This window comes from Urocitellus parryii, chromosome 11, assembly GCF_045843805.1.
Source record: "Urocitellus parryii isolate mUroPar1 chromosome 11, mUroPar1.hap1, whole genome shotgun sequence".
NCBI lineage: Eukaryota > Metazoa > Chordata > Mammalia > Rodentia > Sciuridae > Urocitellus > Urocitellus parryii.
In genome coordinates, this window is record NC_135541.1 from 26,292,259 (window position 1) to 26,312,545 (window position 20,287).

The following is a 20,287-nucleotide window of genomic DNA, read 5'->3' on the forward strand; positions in this document are numbered from 1 at the left end:
TTAACTATATGGGCTAAACATGCTGGAGGTCAAGTTCCATATTTTAACTTGGGATTTAAATTTCTGGTCAAATTATTTTTCTTGAAAAGCAGGGTTTTTTTGTTTGTTTTTGTCCCAGGAAATACAGAAAAATTCAAAGGATGTGGTACAATTCACAACTCTTCTAGGTTGAGAGAAGAGAAGAGGAGGAGGTGGGGGGATATGCCAAACACCACCTTCTTTTTCTATATTTATAGGTTTTTTTTTGGGGGGGGGGTCTTAAAAGAGATTTAAGCCAAAACATAGGCCCAGGCAGTTCCTACCAGTCACCATTTAGGGTATTTCCTTAGGTAGTAGAGGCCTGGCCATGTGTGGAGGGGACAGAGAAACCAGTCCTGCTCCAAGGGACCCGGAGCCCTGTGAATTCACAGCGCCGAGCACTGGAAAAGCCCAGCCATGAAGGTCGTGAGGCCCCTGTAGTGCAGGGACTGAGGTGAAGCAGAATCCAAACCCCAAGCTGAGGATAGTCCCTTCAGCCTTGCGGGCAGCCTAGGGCCAGGGCCAGGAGAGCAAGGCAGGGGTTAGGTGTGCCAGAGCCAAGAAAGCGACAGTCGGGGCTCCTTTCCTAGCCCAGAGGCTGGGGGCAGGATGGTGGGTATTGAAGGGAGGGGCTGTCACATGGCTTGCTCACCTGGGAAATGCCAGGATAAGCCCACAACTCAGATGAGCCGGGTATCTGGGAATCCCTGGGGGAACCAACCAGTTTTTACCTTCTACCTGCTATTTTGGGTTGAAATTCTAGCAAAAGCAACTGCACCCCCGCTTTTTTCTTATAGAGAATAAAAGGAAAAAGAAGATGATCTCTTGGGGTTCTGCCTGCATTTGTGTTCCTCTGCCTGGGGCTGCTGGCCCTTCTCTGGCAGAAAAGAGTGGCCGCTGGCCCGGGCAGGGAAGGGGGAACTAAAGCAGCGATGAACAGGAACCCTAAACTTCTGTACACGGACTGCTTGCGTCTCCACTTAATTGTGTCCTGTGCCCTCAGTGCATCCCCTTTCCCTAGGGCAGCGGCTGCCTCTCACTGTCCTTGGAGGCAGTGGCTGTGACTGCAGGGGTGCGGTAGAGCACCCCTCCTGCAGCCTTTCCTAAAAAGCACAAACTATCCACAGCCTCAAGCTCCTTGTGGGTTTGTCTTGTTTTTATGTATGTGTGTGTGTGTGTGTGTGTGTGTGTGATTTGTTTCTTTTCAAGCAACAAAAGGTATAGAAAAAGGCACAGGTAACTGCAATACGTGGGAAGATATAACAGATGGGAGCTGAGCAGAAACTGTGTGGACAGATGGACAGATGGGACAGGGGGCCCATGGGAGCAAGATGACTCCAGGACGTTGGCTGCAAACGTCTGTTGTGGAACACCGGAAGCCAGATGCTGACGCGGTCGGACGGAGAGAGGCTAAGTGCTTGGGGGGGCCCTGTCCTTGGGCTGGGGTGGCGATGCCCTGGGCTCCCCACTACCTGAGGGCTTGGGGGAGCCCTGGCTGGTCCTGGGTTCCCCAGAGAGGTTCCTCCTCCGGGCTGGGAAGCGAGCAGAGACCTCGGCCAGGCAGCCCACGGAGCTGCTGCGGTCCAGTGGTGGGGCGGCAGAGGCCTCCGGGGTGGCCAGCGTGCATGGTGACTCCAAGTGGAGGCTCCAGGACTGTGCCACCTGTTGGCCCTGGGGTGGCCGTGGGGTACAGGGGCTGTGTGTGGCCACAGGTTCCACAGGCACCTTGGCCCCATAGGGTACCCAGTCAGGAGGTCTGCCTGGGCCTCTGCCGGTCCTCTCCCCTTCCTTGGGGTAGTCTCTGTCCTCCAGCTCCGAGGAGAGTGTGAACTTGGAGACCTTAGCCACGGGGGACACAGAGGCTGATGAGGTTCCAGTGGGACTCCAGCGGCCTCGCTCCTGGGCCTCTCGGGCCCCTGTCAGGTCGCTGCCACCCCCCGAGAAGCCACTGACCCAGGCTGTGGAAGGCCCTGGCAGCAGGGTGGGGTGGGCCCCAGGCCGGGCTTGTACCATCTGGATCCCACCGATGGGAATCAAGGGGCACGGGGCACGGGGAAGGTGCTGGGAGTGCAGAGGCAGGTGGCTGAAGATGTTCTCCTCTGTCCGGGCTGGGATGTGGCCGTGGAAGTCATGGGGGGCGGAGAAGGGTCGGGAGGAAAGAGGATGAGCAGGGCCAGGCGAGCAGGTTGGACTTCGGGACTCGGCCTTCTGCAGGGGTCAGAAAACAAGACAGGGGAAGGCAAGGGTTACGTGCTGGGCACATGGAGGACAGCGGCCTAGAGGCACGGAGAGCAGTGGGCCCCAGACCACCGTGAAACCAGCTGAGCTGGGGCCAGGACCAGGCTGCTGGCTGTACTCACGATGCTGCCCAGCGGGCTGTCTCCAGCTCTACAGTGACCACGAGCACACTCTGCCCCACTGTCTTCATACCCCCTGGCCAGCACATCTGGAGGAAGGGTGCTCCGATGAAGGGGACCCTGTGGTCACTCTGGCCTGGCCCTCTACCTTGGTTCTGCTGCCCTCCTATTCCTAAAATGGTCTTCATTCATTCAACTTCACCTTGGCCCTTGGGTTCCCACCCAAGGCTCTTGACCTTCCACCATGAGGAATTGTAATGTGACCTCCAAATTCAAAATCAAGGTAAGATCTCTCCAGGAGTGACAATATCAGGTCATGACAACAGTGTGACAGAAAAGGTGTTGGTAGGTAAAGTTGACAGAGTTGGCACTGTCAGTGGTGGGGTCCTGTGGTGACAGGGATGCTGGTGGTACAGAGATGGCATGACAATAGGGTAGGGACTGTGTGGATGATGGGACAACATCGCTCAGGCGGACAGGTGCATCAGTGGGGTGCTGAGGTGCCAGGACGACGGGCGGTGTTGGCCAATGGCAGCTGTGCTCATGGTCTGACAGGAGCAATACTGGCTGTGGGGAGCTGTGACAATGACATTGGAGATGGGGATGATTTGGGTTAAGCTCTGCCATCTGCCCAACAAGCAGGCTGGGTTGGGTCCGGTGGGGAATTACACAAGGATTTCCACCCACATCCAAGGCCACGGCTCTCACTAGGGGTAGGACTCTGACCCAGGAACTCCGGAACCCACACTTGCTGCTGCTGAAGTTGCAAGAAAGTCTCATAACCCAGATGGCTGAAGGTGCCCAGCCTGGTGTCTGGTCTAGTAGCACCCAAGGAATTTTTGCTAAACTATCAGCAACGACTCAGCGGGCAGAGTTGTTTAGCTCCAGGTGTGATTCTCAGAAAGTGTGAACTTGTCACCCTCCCACCCCCGGGAGTGACAACGGCAGGAACTCACCCACATGGAGGTGCAGGTCTCCGGGCTTCTGCCAAGAAGTTTGTGAGGTAGAGGTGTGGGCGGGAAGAGAACCCGCGGAGCTGGCCCCAAGCCTGGACCATGCTCACCCGCTGCGGGGCTGCCTGGCCCAGCCAGGGCCCACTTCCATGGCAGCGCTGACCGTGGTGGTGACTCAGCCCGACCCAGAGACCGTCTCCCGGTGGGTGAGCGTCTGGAGAGGCCTGGATCTGTGGTTCCCTCAAGTTCTGGGGATAGATGTGTTCGAGGGGCCAGTTCTCTTCCCAGGGGGTGGGGAGTGAGAGAAGACAGCGCAAGTCTTGGAGACCCACAAGGAGGAGGGGCCGTGTCCCTTCCTGGACCCATCTGGGGGCCAAGCATGCTTGCAACTGAGGCCTGTGGTTCTGGGGCCGGTGAACACTGCTGGGGAGATGAGTCGTTTTTGGTGAGTGAGTGTTTGCGGGCGAGTGGTGGACGGCTGCCTGCTTCTTTGCTTGGAGACCATGGCCTTCTGGGGGACATGGCCTTAGAGCTCAGGGCTGAGCTTGTGTCCTTCTCCACAGGGCCCGACAGGGCCAGTCCCAGCTGGGGAAGACCCAGGATGCTCTGGCTGGACGTGGAGCAACTGCTGGCTGTCAAGTGCTCAGCATCAGAGACTGAGCCGCCTCGTGTGGCCTCCTTGTCAGAGGTGGCATCTGGGGGCCGAGGACCCTGGACAGGTGAGGAGTCTGCCCGCGGCACGGCTGTCAGACCGGGTGGAGGCGCCTCTGAGGATGGCCGGGACAGCTCGTCCTGGCTCTCCTCCTCGTCCTCATCCTCGTCGTCATCCAGGTCTGAGTCCGAGTCCGAGTCCTCCAGGTCTGAAAACTGATGTTCCTCCACAGCCTCGGAGCCCTCTCGCCCTTCCGAGTCCTGGAACAGGTCATCACTGGTTCCTGAAGGGAGAATGCAGGAGACCTGAGGTCAGCCCTGGCTGTTCCTTCTAAAGCCCAGTTTCTTGATCGGCCACCCAGGCAGTATTCCTATGGTAATGGCACAAGATCTCTGGGTGGACCAAGTAACGTAACAGAAATGCGAATGCTTTGTAAATCATCGTGAACAGCAATGACTTCATCTCTACCACATGCAAGTTCAGATCTAAGAGCTTTAAGTGTATTAATCCATGTAGTCCTCAAAGAATGCTGGGACTATTCTAATCTTCAGATTATAGATGCGGAAACTGAGGTAAGAGAGATTCAGTAAGTTACCCAATAAGGTCACAGTAGGTCTGGGGCTGAACCACAGCAGGTGAGACAGTCTCCTTTTCCATTAATAATCAGGACGGGTTTCACCGTGAGCAAGTTATATTGCCTTGCTATTCCTCAGTCTCCCCTTTTGTCAAACAAATATGACAGTCTCACCTCCCAGGGTTAGCTAAGAAGAGAAAATGCAGGCCTGGCACCTAGCCAGGGTTCCAAAATTATAGTCACTGTGGATTCATTAAAGATGAAATTTATTATTCCAAGCCAGCCTGCATGATTAGTCTAAACACATATCTGACACCATAATCGGGTGCTGCTGGCTGGCACAATTGGTAGGTAGTAGAATAAATACGGCCCCTGTGAGAAGCTTGGCTAAGCTAGCCTCAAGTCACAGAGCAGGGCCCACCCTGGCCATGCCCTTGTCCTGAGGAGCCACTACCCTTTAGAAGCCTATGATGTTCCTAGCCTGGGGAGAGTAGCTCTGAAATGCCAGCTTCCTGGTTTGGCTTCTCGAGGAGCAACTTGGACCAGGTGGGTCACTGTTAGGTCTAGTCTGAGATGTATCTGAAATGGGCAGCATTCTAGATGCTGGGGAGAGCTTTGCTGATGTCTGGCCCACCTGAAAGGCCCTGAGGTTTGGGTCCTGCTGGCCCATTGCTAGATAATGATGACCTCATGTTTCTGGCCAGAGTATGGGCTGGTGAACCATCGGCTGGCCCATCACTTGTATATACCACTACTACACCCACGATTGACTGGGACCACCAGACATAGCAGCTGACCCAGGCCCCTGATGCACCCAGGCTTTGGATCTCCTCCAGGCTTCCCCAGGGCTAGGATGCCCAATACCGCCTGCTTCCAAATAATCAACATGCAGAAGTAAAATGGACAAAAGAGGACGTTCGGTGGGCTGCAGGTCCAAAACGATGGGGTAGAGCTGGGGAGGGCCACAAGAGGAAAGGCAGGGTCTCCTGGCAGCAGGGAGCAAAAAGATGAGGAATCGGGAGGAAATGGGGACGGAGTGGGGGTTGGGAGGGAAAGGGGGATAGAGATGGGAGGGCAAAGTTTTGAAATTTGGCTCCAGGCCAAACTTGAGTCCCCTTGCCAAAGACTTTGGCTGTAGACTACTGCAGCCCCAGAAGTTCACCTACCCCTGCCCCTCACTCAGGTATAGTGAAACAGAGGCACAGAGAGGGTAGGGGTACAACCAAAATCATCCATCAAGCTCCTGGCTGAATTAGAACTAAGGTTCACAGTCCTTGCATTATTACACTGACAGCTTAAAAATGGTTTTATGCTTTGAAAAGCATCCATGGCCTTGGTTTGGATCCTAACTTCACCATTCCCTTGCTGTGTGACTCTGGCTAACTTCCTTTTATCTTTTTGTTCAGTTTTCTCACCTGTAAAATGGGGAGGGGATTAGTAATAATAGCCCCTCATGAAGGTGTTGTGAGAGTTCTGAGGTCCAGCACACAGTTAGCACCCAATAATCCTTAGCTACGGCCAGCTAAGAGGCAGTAGCTGAGTAGCATTATGAGCACTGATTGGGTGGTGCAGCTGGTGAGGGAGTCAGGGCCAGCATCTCCTGATATTCACCAGGGAGGCCCCTAAAGACCTTCTTCACTGATGGGGAAGTAGAGGCCCAGAGACTGAGGTGGCCTGTGTTGGTCATTCAGCACATGAATAATGGTAGCCAAGGGTGCCCAGCCTGGTGCACGCTTGGCCATGCCTTCCACATCCAGGTTCCTGCAGGACTCTAGGGGATATGCCCATGTCTGGTTCGCCCCTTCCTGATGCCTCTCATAGGGATGTCCGGCCCCTGGGATCAAGGGCAAAGCTCAACAAGTCCTACCCACTAGGAGCTCAGGGCCCTAGGACCACCAAAGGAGCGCACCTCTGCGCTGCTAAGTGCCATAGCTGGAATGTGCCACACGGTGGCGCTGGCGCCCAACCTCATCTCCTCCGGGGCGGGGCTACAATGCCGGCCACCAGAGGGCTTGGTCTTCCAGGCTACCTTCCCACTTTGTCCAGCACACACCAACTCCTGATGCCCTGAATGTGCCTAGTCAGGAGGTGGCAACTCCATCTTTAAGCTATACACCTTGGAGTCATCTTTGGGTTCTTTTTTCCTTAGCCTCTTCTTCTCCCCTCTCTGATGTGACAGCAAGATCTGTGAGCTCTACCTCTGAATCCACCCAGAATCCACCACTTCTCACCTGCACTGTGCGGCTGTCCGAGCCTAGGGTGTGCTTGGCCTGGACCACTGCCTCCCCTGCGCCCCCTGCCGGCTATGCCCTGCACCCAGCCAGAGCCCAGGCGGTCAGAGGCTGTCCCTGGTGCTACCTTCTCACACTGGATGACAGCCAAGCTCACCCCTTGACCTTCCTGGCATGAGGTCTCTGACCCACTGTCCTGGTGTCAGTGGGCTCTAGCCACACGGGTAAAGTGCTGTGGTCTTAGGGACTTAGCACCTGCTGCTTCCTCTGCCAGAGAGCTCTCCCCATACCCCACAAAGCTATGTTCCAGGCTCTCAGTTGGTTTTTTTGTTCTGCCTCTCTCCCCTGCTCTATTCCATATTTATTCAATGTCTGCCTCTCCCTCTAGAACACAGGCTTCCTGACACTGTACAATGGAGCTCAGAGCAGAGTTGTCCTCGTAGTTGCTTCTGGAAGGAATGTGTAGACTTCATTCTCACAAAGGTGGGTATGGTCATCCTTGTCCACCCCACTGGGAAAGTGAGGCTGGGAGGGAGGCAGGGACCACCAGGGAGGCTCTGGGTTGGGCTCAGGGTCCCCCAGCAATGAGGGAAGTAGTGTGGAGCCAGTGCATCTCTGTGATCTTTGGTGACTGCCTTTACCTGTCTGAACTTTCCTTTCTTGAAATGCGGAAACACAAGTTCCTACCACCTGTTCTGAGGACCTAATTGAACAATATCTGTAAATGGCCTGTTGTCCACTCTTGACAAGCATGGGAGCCCCATAATTTGGTGTTGGGAAGTACAGCCCCAATTTCATTCTGTTCTGTTCTATAAGAGAAAGGGAAATGTGATTTAACTCTTTTGTGAGACTGCAAATACATCTCCAAATCTGAAAAATGAAAACTGAACAAAATACACACACACACACACGTTATCCTATGTTACATTCTAAGTACCTGATCCTGATTTCAAGAAATCTGTGGTCAAAGGTTTTTCTGCTGGAGGGACTACCTGTCCATCTGCCAAAGCTCCTCTGGCTTCCTACCTGGGTGCTGAGATGGGGCAGTGCTCACCAGACCCACAGCCTTGATCAGCTCCCCTCTCCCCTGTGTGCTGGGAGACTGGCTCTAACATGACTCTTGGTGCTGGAGGACTTGGCTGGGTTGTGGTCGTGGGATGGGGATTGGTAGGTGACAGGGGCTGTTGCATCTGGCTTTGGCTCTCTCAAAACCCTCAGGCCCATGTCAGAGTGTGGTTATGGAGCTTCTAGAGTAAGGACCCACAGAGTCATTGTGAAGTCTGCCGGGTATTTCAGGCACGTGTTTAGAACGTGCCTGGCACATAGCTGGTGTGCGTTGCCAAAGGCGATGACACATGTGCTCATACTCAGTGCACATCCACAGAGCTCCGCGGGGCGACAGTGCTCAACACCACTGTAGACGGGAGTGGGGGTGATCCCCTGTGAATTCCACCTCTGTGCCCCAACAGTGGAGGAAGCCAGAAGGGAAAGGCATGGGAGGGAGGGGGAAAAGCAGGGGGAGAGGCATCAGTGGAGAGGAGGGCAGATGGAAGGGACAGGGAGAGGGGCAGGTGGAGGGTGCCCATTCCTTACCCTCTTCGGCTTCCAGCTCCTCTAGCACCCCTGTCTCTTGGCACTTTTTGCTGTGGGCTTTCGACTTCATGTGCTTAGTCAGATTCCCTGGAAAGGAACGAGGACAGACTCAGGTTCAGCTGCAGGATACAGCTGGGGAGGGCCAGAGGCAGCTGTGGCTTCTCACACTAGAGGCCTTGCCAGCTGCAGAGGCTGGGCAGAGGCCAGGCACCCCTCGGCCCCAATGTTCAGGCCAAGGCGTGCAGCCAGAGCTGATGGTTGTGGTAGAACACAGGAGCTGGGATGGAGAGGGCATGGGGCTGTGAAGGGACAGACAGAGGGTCCAATGAGAAAGAGAGATGCTGGTTAAAAAACAAAACCAAAAAAAAAAAAAAAAGAAATTATTAAAAGATCACTCAAGTGCAATTGTTTTTTTTTTTCCTGATTCTGATTTCAGTCTGGGCCCAGGAGCTGGCAGCTTGCCTCAGACAGGATGACTGGCCACCTCAAGTGGTGCAAGAACATAGGGACTCCCACGGACCATCATGAAGGGTGGGGATTGAACATGCCCTTCTGGCCAAGGACTCTTCCAGGCAGCCCACAGGGCAGAACCTTAGGGTCTGTGAAGAGGATCCAGGGCAAAGTTACTTTTAGGGTTGGAGAGAGGACAGAAAGTAAGAGTAGGGACATCACTGGCCATGAACCTGGGAGCCACAGGGCTGGGGCCCAAGCCTGGCTTCCCTAGTGGAGTGTCTTTCCTGGGCCTGTTTCCCCAGGCCAAGGTGCAGTGCAGACACAGGATGCAGGTGGTTCAGGGGAGGCCAAGGCTCTTTCCTGCCCCACGCCTACAAAACTCTTAGGGAGGCCAACGGTGCCCAAAGTTGTAAGACCAGCCCTGCAGGCTATGGAGCAGGGGCCGTAGCTCTGTGAGATCGAGAAATGGGAACAGCAGCTTCATTCCTTTCTCCTCTGCCATGTGCACGGCATTTCACGAACCACAGAGTTCTGTGGACAGCCATGTCCTGGGAGGAGAGGTCAAGCGCCCCTAGCATGCCCCAAGAGAACAGGCCAGATGCCTTGGATGTTCCTTTGGCCCATCCCAGACTGTGCTCTGAGGACTGCTGTATTTCCGTATGCTCTACCACATAATAAACCATAAGTTCCCCAAGTCAGGTGCTTTGTCTCATGAATTGTATTAATGTGTAAGTTTGAATGAATGGACGAGGAGAGGAGAATGGAAAGAGTTAGACATGCTGGAATGGAGGTGAAGAGAGATGGGTGGAGGGATGGATGGCTCGGTGGCTAGAGGAACTAAGGAAAGCAGAATGGGAAGAGAGCAGAGGGAAGGGACAGAATGAGCAGACAGGCAGATGAATAGATGGCAGATGAGTGGATGAGGGAAATGAACGGGCGGATGGATGGAAAGGGAAGTGGAGAGCTGGTGGAGGGAGAGCAGCCGGCTGGCTGCACACACAGGCGGAAGTGGGAGGTCAGACTGCAGGAGAGGAAGGGAAGCTGCATGAAAGGAGAGATGGACGGAAGAGTGCGAGGAACAGACAGGGAAAGTGGATGGTGGAGAAATGAGCTGGAGAGGAGATGGATGGGTGGGTAAACAGGGGGACTGCCCATGGATGATCAAAGGGTGCTTCTGAATCAGCCTGAGAACTTTGGGGTTCTGCTGAAGAGATGGGGGAGGAGAGCTTAAGCTGGGATTCCTTAAGGTGTGGGGAGCCAAGGGCAGCAGGACAGGTGGAGAGATGTCCTCCTCTCCTGCCACTGGACAGAAGCCCAGCTGTTCTACTCCTGACCATAGGGGGAGCAGAACCACATCTTCCCAAGACATCTTGTGACCAAAGGGTTCCCAAAGGTCTCTATCAGCCTCGTGAATGCCACTTTCGCTGTCATGCCTGAAGATTGTCAAGAGGTGGGAAGAGGCTCCTGGGGTCTTCCGTGGACCAGAGACACCAACCCCTCAAGCCCTGGAAGCAGCCTCCTTGCATTGATGACCCCAGGCCACCGAGGACATGAACACTGCTCCTTCTGGCCATCATTCCATTTCACACAAAAATTTTTCCCCGAGATGGTTTAGGTTTCTTGCCAGTCACATTAGATACTGAGCACACTGTGGGTGTACAGTGCCCCCTAGGGAAATGCCATCACAAGTGTCGGGGAGGGACCTCACAGACCCTATAATCCCACCCCCATCAGGCTGAGGCCTGTCCCTGCTGCTCACCTAACTCTGGGCCCAGGTGCTGATCACTCCATTAGCTAAGATCACTGGCTGTCCTGGGTGGTGGCACGACTCCCCTTAACCACCATGGTTGACCAAGTGGCCCCAAGTCACAGTGCTAGCTAGTTTAGAGCACTGACTGGGCCCAGGTCTCGGGGCTCTGGGAGCCTTGCTGGCTCCAGGCAGGGGAAGCAACGGTCTAAGATGATTCTGAGCATGAGGCCTTGGGGTGGCCCAGGCTCTGCCGCTGCTGGCTGTGTGACCCTGAGCAAGTTCTGAACCTTGCTGAGTCTGTTTCTGCAGCTGTAAAGTAATACCTACCTCGTGGGGATGCTGAGAGGATTTGAAGACACAACCCATGCGGCAGGAGAGTGTGGCTGGCCCAGAGCAGACCCAACCCCCTCCGTGACAGTCACTCTCTATGGAGCACCCAGGGACTCTGCCACACCTGATGCTGGGCCAGGAGGAGAGAGGTGCTCAGGTGATGCTCATGAAGAAATGGCTTCACCTTTCTGTCTGGGCCTCAGGGGTGCTCAGGAGAAGGCCCCACAAAGTTCCCACTCGGCAGGTCTGCCTCTTCTCTGCCACCACCCTCGGAAGCTGCAGGGAGGCTGAGGTGACTCTGCAGGTCATGGGAGCAGATGCTGGACGAGCGGCCCTGAGCTCGTCCTGTCTCCCCACCCCCCAACTCCTTCCCCACCTGTCACTGCCTCTGACCAGGGAGAGGCTTCCTGACCCTGCAGAAACAGGGTGGAGGCCAGGTCCCTGTCAAGGGGCAGAGCCACCGCTTCTCACAGCCAACCCAGCCCCCCCATGGAAAGTGACAGCTTGGAGTGGAGGAGGAAAGGCCGGTGGGGAGAAGGTGACCGGTATCTGGAGGAACCCTGCCCCAACCCTGCTGGCCCAATGGACGCGAGGCCTGTCCACAGCTGCCATCTCTGTCCTCTGAGGTTGCGATCGGCGCAATGGCCCGCACACAGCACAGCCACCCTGCTGACCTCTGGAAACCATCTGAAGAGGACAGACTACAGGCCAGTCCCCGGGCCTTTGCTCCTCAGGTGGCTCCCAGAGGCCTGAGCTGCCACTTCCACGTCTGACACAGAGACGAGACACAGACAGGCAGACAGAGACAGACAGGAAGGGCTCCCAGACACGGCACAGCCAGGCAGAGGTGACAGGGGTCCCAAGGACTGCCAGGCCGAGCCTGAATGCTCATGTAGGCTGCCTAGGCCACAGCTTAAGGGAGAGAGAGGAAAGTGGTGGAGGTCACCCGAGAGGTATGCAGACAGCCCGGGAGAGGGAGGGGCTGCGTTATCAGAGCTTGGCCCCAGGGAGGCCCAAGAGCTCCAGTGTCCTCCCCGCTTCATGGCCACCTGCTCTCTGCTTCCATCTGCCACCGCCCCAAGAGGTCCCCTCAGCTAGGCACAGAGTTTGGATTCTACCTTTTCAGATGTCCTCTGGCATGGGCCGGGAAGCTCCCCGGCTGACCGCAAAGCTGCCCAGGCCTGGCCCTGCTTCAGAGGACACTCCACACCCCTGGAGATGTGGGCACCACCCCACCTGCTCAGCTTCTGCACTCTGTGGTGGCTCAGAGAGACCCAGGAAGGGAGGTCAGGCCAGGGGTGGCCTCCACTGCAGGTGCCTTCTAGAAAGTGGGGGTTCCCATGAAGACCCCAGACCTTACTCAGACTTGGCAAAACAGGCAAGGTAGAGGAATTCAGCGGGGCCCCTTAGGGGACTGCCTGTGCTGGGAGTCAACAGGGATGGGCTTTTCCTGTCTCACATGGCAGAGGCTCCCAGAGGGCTGCATGCTGGGCACAGGTGTGCTGTGTGGCCTGTGGCCAGGAGGCTCCCCCAGGTCCCTCATGCCGACGATGCAGCCCTGTGAGTCCCTGGGTGTGCTGGGAATCGAAGCAGCACTTGCCACCCACTCCAGAGGTCATCTGACTGCAGACCTGACCCCTCCCTCCAGAGACAGGAGGACCTCTCGTCCAGAGGAAGGGGAGGGCTGCTGCCCTGGAGGCAGGGGCTCTCGTGCATGGTCACTTCTGGTTCCGGGACTCACTTTCTTCAGCTTCTCAGGGGCTTGGACAAGAAGCCTTCCACTTTTAGAGCTGTATTGCTTCAGACTGTGTTACTTAAACTGTCAGCCAATTTTCCCCATCTTTCTCTTCCATAAAATTCCAACTGGCTTCTTAAGGCCACAGGAAATTGGATGGTAGGGGACAGGTGGGGACAGAGCCCGAGTCCAGGCTGAGTTGAGCTGAGTTGCCCTGGGTGTGGCAGGGCTCTAGGGATAGATGCCTTTGATGTGCTCATCAGCAGGGTAGGAGGCTCCAGGCCTAGCTGCACTCTCTGGGACATTGTTTCTGAGCCATTAAGAGAGAAGAGGACACAGAAAAGGAAGTGTGTGTGTGTGCGGGGGGGCTGCGTAACTCCATCCAACCCAAAACCTTGGTGGGAAAATTTGAGTTCAACTCAAAGATGACGTTGAGAGGACAGACGAGGGTCGGGCTCAGCTGATGGGGTTGGGAGACCAGAAAGAGGAACATGGCCAGAGAGGAGGCCACTGAGCCAGGGCATGTGATAAACTGGCCTCTGATCTAGTACAGAAAGAACGGAAGGGGCCGGGCAACAAGAGGATGGAGGAAGGAGGGAGGCTGGAGCCTCTACTGGGTTCTTTCCACAGAGGCTGCCCAGCGGCCACCACTGGGAACAGCTTTATCAACAGAAGAAAGGACAAGTGGCAAAGCCCAAGTCTGTGCTGAGTTTTGCTCCCTGGAAAACAATGTGGGGCCATCATGAAGGGCCCCAACATGCTCAAAGGAGAAGATAGCACCCTTGTGTCCAAACCATGACGCGGGCATTTGCAAAGCATGAGAACTGATCCACTAGGGTGCTGAGGGCCTGTGCCCCCCTCCGAGGCACCCCATTCTGCTCAGCTCCCCAAAACAGTGAGCAAGAGGCAGGACCCTCCCTGCAGGTCTTACAGGGAAAGAACTAACTAAGTCCATCCAAGAATCTCATGGACCTGGTTCATCCAACCCCCGGCGGCCAGGCCACTGCTGAGACCCATCACAGCTCTCTGGGATGCATGCTCTCAACAGCCGGTCCTTCCTTTCACAGGTGACTGCCAGAGCCTGTCCTGACCCTGATGTGGGTTGTGGCCGGAGCAGGAGTGACGCTGCTGGTCTAGGGGTGGGGCTGCTGGGCCCTTTGCTAAAGGCTACTGAGAAGCCTGGCAGAGCAGGGGCATGGCGGGGGGGGGGGGGGTGGAGGGGGTGAGGAGGGGTGGGGCAGGAGTGAACTCTGCACAAGACGTGTGAGCATGCGAGTGTGCCGAGTGGCCCAGGGTGGGATGGATTTCCAAATGCAAGAGTGGCAGTGACGGGTGGGTGTGGATGCTGGACGTTATCAGATCAGTGGATTAACGGCTACGGAGACATGCAGAAGGAAGAGCGATGAGATAAGTAGGAAACCAAGAGCTGGGCAGTGTGCCCCCAGGGAGATGAGGGGGTGTGTCCCCAGGGAGGTGAGGAGGTGTGCCGGTGGGAGGAGGGGCTGTGTGCGGGATCCAGGAGCACCTGCCGGGGGCAGCCGTGGGTGCCACTGCCCAGTCTGGAGCTGCCTGTTCTGCCATAGGCACCAAGTGGGGTGGGAACTCAGGAGATGAATGTCAGGCCCCAGGCAAACAGGTCTGTGCTGGGGCTCCCAGAGGGGAGCTCCCTGCAAGGGGCAGAGCCAGTGCCCCAGCTGACTGTCTCTTACCTTTGGTTTTAAAAGCAAAGTGACAGTGCTTGCACACATAGGGTCGGACGTCAGTGTGGGTGCGGATGTGTTTCTTCAGCATGCTGGGCTTCTTGCAGCGAATTCCACACTCCTCACAAACATATTTCCCTCGGCCGCGGCCTCGCACATATACATACTCTTCGTTTGATTTGTACCTATGAGCAACAGGTGTCATGTAAAGGAAAAAAAAAAAGGGGAGGAGAAGAGGCAGGTTCCCACCTCAGAAGATGCACGGTTTCCTAGCTTTGCCCAGCCCGGTCACGACGCCTGGAGTGGAGAATGTTGAGCACCGTGGGCTGGGAGGGAGAAGGCGCCCTGGGGATCCACAGTGGACCCCTGCACCCGGCCACCTCTGAAAGGTACGCCCGCCACACCTGCCTTTCTCCCTAGAGTGGCAGGCAGGTGCTTCCTGCCAGGGGACACGAAGCGCATTTCTGACAGCCTCCTTTCCACAACCAGCCCTGACCACCGGGCCACAGAGAGTGAGCGCCACACAGAACAGCCACCGTAGGCCACCAGAGTCACAGAGTCAAATCCCACAAAATAACAGCAGCAGCTCTAGAAGCTGTGATTCACCCAGCTCACCTTGTGCCGGGCACTTGACCTGAATTAAATCACAATGACCTCACAACAAAGAGGACCTGACCTGACCCCAGGTTCAGAGAGGGTGAGACGTTCACCCAGGATCCCACAGCCAGAAAGGGACAGAACCAGGATCTGAACCTGCCTACCCTGAGCCCGTCCATTTCCCAGGAGGGGTGAAAGCAAGCCGTCAGGAAGACACCCCGATGCTCCAGGGAGGCAAATGCCAGGGACCACCATTATTTTCCTGGTTTCAGAGCCTGGTGGCCAGGAGCCCCGTGCTCTCTCCCTCGCCCCCGGCTCCATCACGCTCTGTAGGAAACAGATTCCCAGTCCCATCAGGAAGCACCAGCCACTCTCAGGGGCCTCTGGACTGGCCAACCCATTTGCTGGGGCTCAGGGCCACTGACCCCAGGACCCTGAACTGGACACTCTCATTTCCATCAGCAGGAGGAAGCCCACAAGGCCCACAGGCTCAACCGACGATGCGCGGACTGCCATATTCTGGCACTACAAATGAGCACGTCTGCAGACGCAGGTGGGCGAGGCTGTGGCAGGCAGTGGGGAATCCTGGCCGGCTTCCAGGAGAGAGCTTTCTGACTCACGGAGCCTCAGGGCCGCTGGCAGGGTGCTTTGCAGGAGGTGAGCACGCCTTCAACGCCTGCAGCAAGAGCTGCCCATCACCACACTCAAGAGAGAGGCCAGGGAGTGATGGGGACTGGAGGGGGGACAGGAGGTGACAAGGGCCCCACCCTGCTTCAGGAGCCTCAGCTGAGGGCTAAGAGAATGTCACAGGGATGGGCCTGAGACAGGGCTCTGTGAGGGGCTGCAGGCAGCAGCAGAAGGGTCACCCCACACCCCACACTCACCTGCACCCGCACACACCCAATCACACTCACACCCCAATTATACACGTCCCTCAAACTCTCTCTCACGTATACTCAGACTCCCATTCACATCCACACACTCATGCACCCTCACACATGTACGCCCCCACACCAGCTGCACACCCCTCCACACTCACACTCAGACACCCTACACTCACGCTCATACACACATCCCCACACTCAAGTCCAAATGCACGACTCATGCTCAGTCTCTCTCTCTCTCACACACCCTAGTTCCAGCCCCCTCACACTTTCACTCTCACACCCACCCTCACAGGCTCAGACCTCACACAGACCTCACACTCTCTCACACTCATGCCCCATACTCACGCTCATACCCTCATTCGTGCCTCCACTGCCACCACACTCCTCATATTCACACACGCACACGCGCTCACACACACACACACACACACCCCTCTTACACTGCCATGCTCAGGTGCTCACAAACCTCTGCACTCATACCCTATACTCTATCACACACACACACTGCCCACTCATGCCCACTCGCATGTGAATTGCTGTCCCCTATGGGCCTGTTTTTTTGGTCACCTTAGATTTGTCCATCTGCCTCTTAAGGAACCTAACACTGTCCTTCCTTCACCTTAACAGGTGCTGACCAGCCAGTCAGGCAGGGTCCTCAGGCCCCAGGCCACCTCAACCCTGGTCAAGGGCACGCGCCATCTTGTGTTCAAGAGGAGGAACTGCAGGCTCTGGAGGAGGGGTGGGGAGAAGTGACTATTGTGCTATTAGGAAGAGCACCCTCCCGTCAAACAGGGATGTCTGCCTACTAAATGATAACTCTTCAGCATCAGGCAGCTGTCCACACAGGATTTTAATTCCCATGACCCTCTGTTCCCTGGGACCCAGGGGAAGCAGGTTGAGACAGGGCACCCTTTCCCAGCCAGGAGACGACGAGAGGATGGCCGGACCTCCTCTTTGCACCGGAGGTTCCTGCTGCCACCTGGCTTCAACCTCCACCCGGCCCTGCCCGGCGGGTCCACGAAGCTTGAGTTCCTCTGACCACCTGGCACGATGGTGTCCTTTGGAGTCAGATTTCCTGCACCCTCCTGCTGCCCACAGCCTCTCTGACCTCTGCTGCATCTGGGCTCCGCTCTGTGCTAAGGTCCTAGCGCCAGTCCACCTCAGTTATCCCAGCCCCCTGCATTTCTCCCTCCATATCAAGCTCAAGCGAACGGTGCATGGTCTTCAGAGAGAAAGAAAGAGAGACTGAGTCCTCTGGGCGGTGACTTGACTGGGGTTGGGGCACACACAGAACCATGTACCACACTTTGCCAGGCCACAGAAGGTGTGTGCCCTCTGCACAGAGGGAGAGCCCGAGTGGGAGCAGTCGGGGAGGATGGTGACAGGTAGTTGGGAGGACTCCCAGCAGGGACCCCAGGAGCAGCGGCAGGGTTGATAAAGGCCTTGGGGGGGGGTGGACGAGAGGAGTTGAGGCTGGACAGGCAGGGCAGGGGGATCACCATCCAATGCCACCTTAAGGAGTTGAGACTTGCTCAAAGTTGTCTCTCTTGTAGATATAAAGTCTCAGGGCAGTTCTGGATGGGTGGGTGTGGTTTGGAGGAGGGGAGTGAGTGTGGGCTCCTGTGCCAGGACAGACCCGAGGGTCTTCGAGTGTGGACGCCAGAAGACGTTGGTGGCCATCTGGTTGGGGTAGGGGTCAGAATGAGGGAGAAACAAAGATCCAAAGTTTGCAGCTTGGCCCCCTCAGGAGGCACCGTTCAAGCGTGAGAGGGATGCGATGGGGGATTCTGATTTTCAACTGCTGTGTCTCACACTCAGTGAGAGAGACGTGAAGGAACGTCGAGCACATGGGGATCTGTGGGACGCAGGAGAGTTTGTGCAGACCTGCTTGGAGAAGGTGAGCACACAAGAGAAAGAAAAACCAGACCAGTACCGTGTCATGGCAGAGGCCTGGGTGGCCCCAAGGATAAGGGTGAGCAGAAAATATGGTACCAGGAAACCTGCCCCAAACAGAGGAAGGTCAGAGAAGCCAGGAGCCAGGAGAGAACTGTGGTTTGGACGCCCAGAGGAGACGTCTTTCAGAAGGGCGGCCAGTGGGGCTCAAGGTGATGGAGAGCCTGTGGAGGGCCGCTAAGGGCCGAGCACCCCAGGCCCTGGAAGACACAGCTCTGGCAAAAAATGGGATCCTGCGACTCCTCTCCTCCATGAAGGCCCGGTCCACGCCTTGTCTTTGTGTTTCCTAAGAGCACAGCCCAGGGACAGGCATGGGGCAGCTGTGATTCAATGTGGGCTGCTCCTCCTGCCTGAGGACCTGGCTTTGCTGCCTGCACAGAGGTCCCACCCTATTCACTGTCACCTCCTGGCTCCTTCCAACCACAGACACAGGCTCCGCTCTCTCCATCACAAGCCTCCTTGATCCCAAGCCGTTCCAGCTCCAGCTCCTCTGCTTCCCTGCCCAGACCGAGGTTGGAAAGGGCCCTCCGTCCTGCTGTCCATCCCCTCACCACTCCACGCTCCCTGGGTCACTGCAGTCCGGCTCTGCTGACCACCAGTCCATGCCAAGCTCACAGGGTCACAGTACCCTGTCTACCCTCTTCCCTGCCTTCTGGAGGCAACTGCGTGGCTGGGGTGACGTTCCCTCTAGACTGCGCCTCCTGTGCAGCCCTCTTCTTTCCCCCCAGGCTTCAGCCTGTGTGCCTCTCACCTGGCACCTTCCCCAGGTGGCTTCCCACCTGAGCACTCACGGCTCCCCCTCCTCTCTCCAGCTCCAACCAGGACTACAAGGCTGAACATCCCCTCAACATCCACCTGGGGGACCTGGGGCAGGTAAGGTCTACCTCTAGGGAGGCAGTCATTGGGGGAAGTTAGGACACCCGGGTGTGCCCTTGAAGGGGAAATTGGGACCCTGGTCCCTTCCTCTCTCTCTGCTTCATGGCCACCATGAGATGAGCAGCTTCCTCCACCATATGCTCCCCACCATGAAGTGCTTCCTCACCAAAGGCCCACAGGTGATGGTTCAAGTGGCCACGAACTGAAACCTCTGAAACCATGAGCCAAAGCAAACCTTTCCTCCTTTAAGTCAATTATTTCAAGTATTTTGTCACAGTAACAGAAAGTTAACAAACAGGAACAAAGCCCTAAAAGGTTCAAGTGACATGGCCAGGATCACCCTGACATGATCTTCCTACTTAGTCCCCGTCCCCATGTAGACTTGCTGCACTCCCACTCTCAGATGGAACCCACCAAGGCTTTCTTGGCACCTTCCCTCTCTGGTTTCCCAGGGACCTGTGACACTGCACACAAGCAAGAATGGTATCCGTCTCTACCCAGCCCTTCCTGAAAGTTCAGCCCTGGGCTGGAATCCCCAGGTGTCCACGGCTGCAGCAAATGCTCTGAGAAGGCTAGGGCCGGAAAGCAGGCCTGTGCGGGGGCCTTCCTGGGGCACAGGCCTTCCTCCCAGGTCTGCTCGCTGCCACCTCCTCCACCTCAGGCTGCTCCTTGGAGACCTGGGTCATAGGCTGCCCTGATCCCATGCGGGGAGGGGACTAATCCCCTGCCTGCTCTGAGGCTGCAAGACAGCCCTCCACAGACAGGTCTGGAACGGTGGACTGCGGGCCCACTGCCTGCCTGTCTTCTGCTGTCCTGATAAGCCAGGGGCCTTGGTCAGGCGGTATGGCTGTGCTCTTAAAGGAAATGAGCTTCTTCTGTGGGTTTCAGATATCCTGGCTGGAGGGACCTTGAGTTTGAGGTTGGGCCACCTGTTTGCCTGAGGTTCAGAACTGTGTCTGCCAGGGGTTCCGTGGAGGAGGGCCAGAGGCCCCCGTGGCTACATCACCAGGATCCTGGAGCCCTGGTAGAAAGCAGATTTCTGTCCTGCTGCTTGGAGTCAGGAGATGATGGGTGACTGCCTGGGCATGGAATTGGTGGGCTCTTCCTGGATGACTCTGCTTTCATTCTCTTGCTCTAAGACTCGGGGTCTCAATGGAAAAGAAAGCTGCTCCAGCAGCCTGTGAACAGGAGGGTCTTATGCACTGCCTCTAATCCAGATGCAAAGAGAAACAGAGAGTTGTCCCAACTTATTAGACAGCTAGAAAGTGTGAAGTGGGGGTGAGAGCCCAGATCTGACCCTGGGGCTGACTTGGCCAGGGTCACACAGCTGGACTTGGTCAGGGTCCCCACTGCCCATAGCTGCTGAGCTGAGCTGCCTGCCTGAACAATCAGCACGTGACACCTTGCGCTGTGGCCTCAGACTCTCCAGAGGCAATCAGACCCATAAGTTCCACCCAGCCCATAGGGGCTTGGCACAGTGTTCCCAAAGGAGGTGGCATACCAAACACGCTGCTCTGGGTTCCACAAGACCTGGTGGGATGGGAATTTAAAAGGATTTCAGGCAGAGCGATGGATGAGGTTGCTCTTCCTGGCTCTGAATGGGACAGATTCATCAATGAAGCTGCTCT

At 56.3% G+C, this 20,287-nt stretch overlaps 1 protein-coding gene across 2 annotated transcripts in view; it reads right to left on the reverse strand.

Annotated features, from left to right (window-relative positions):
• Positions 1-1,413: 1,413 nt before the first annotated feature.
• The window catches only part of Hivep3 (HIVEP zinc finger 3), a 54,030-nt gene continuing 35,156 nt past the window's right edge, over positions 1,414-20,287 (reverse strand). The window contains exons 3-7 of one of the 2 annotated variants that reach the window (XM_026410398.2): positions 14,356-14,531; positions 8,379-8,465; positions 3,332-4,263; positions 3,124-3,126; positions 1,414-2,226 (exon numbers count right to left, since the gene is read on the reverse strand). In XM_026410398.2, coding sequence (XP_026266183.2) covers positions 1,429-2,226; positions 3,124-3,126; positions 3,332-4,263; positions 8,379-8,465; positions 14,356-14,531 — 1,996 coding nt within the window. In that variant the 3' untranslated portion in view covers positions 1,414-1,428. The remainder of the gene's footprint in view (positions 2,227-3,123; positions 3,127-3,331; positions 4,264-8,378; positions 8,466-14,355; positions 14,532-20,287) is intronic. The other variant, XM_077791437.1, reaches the window with a different exon arrangement.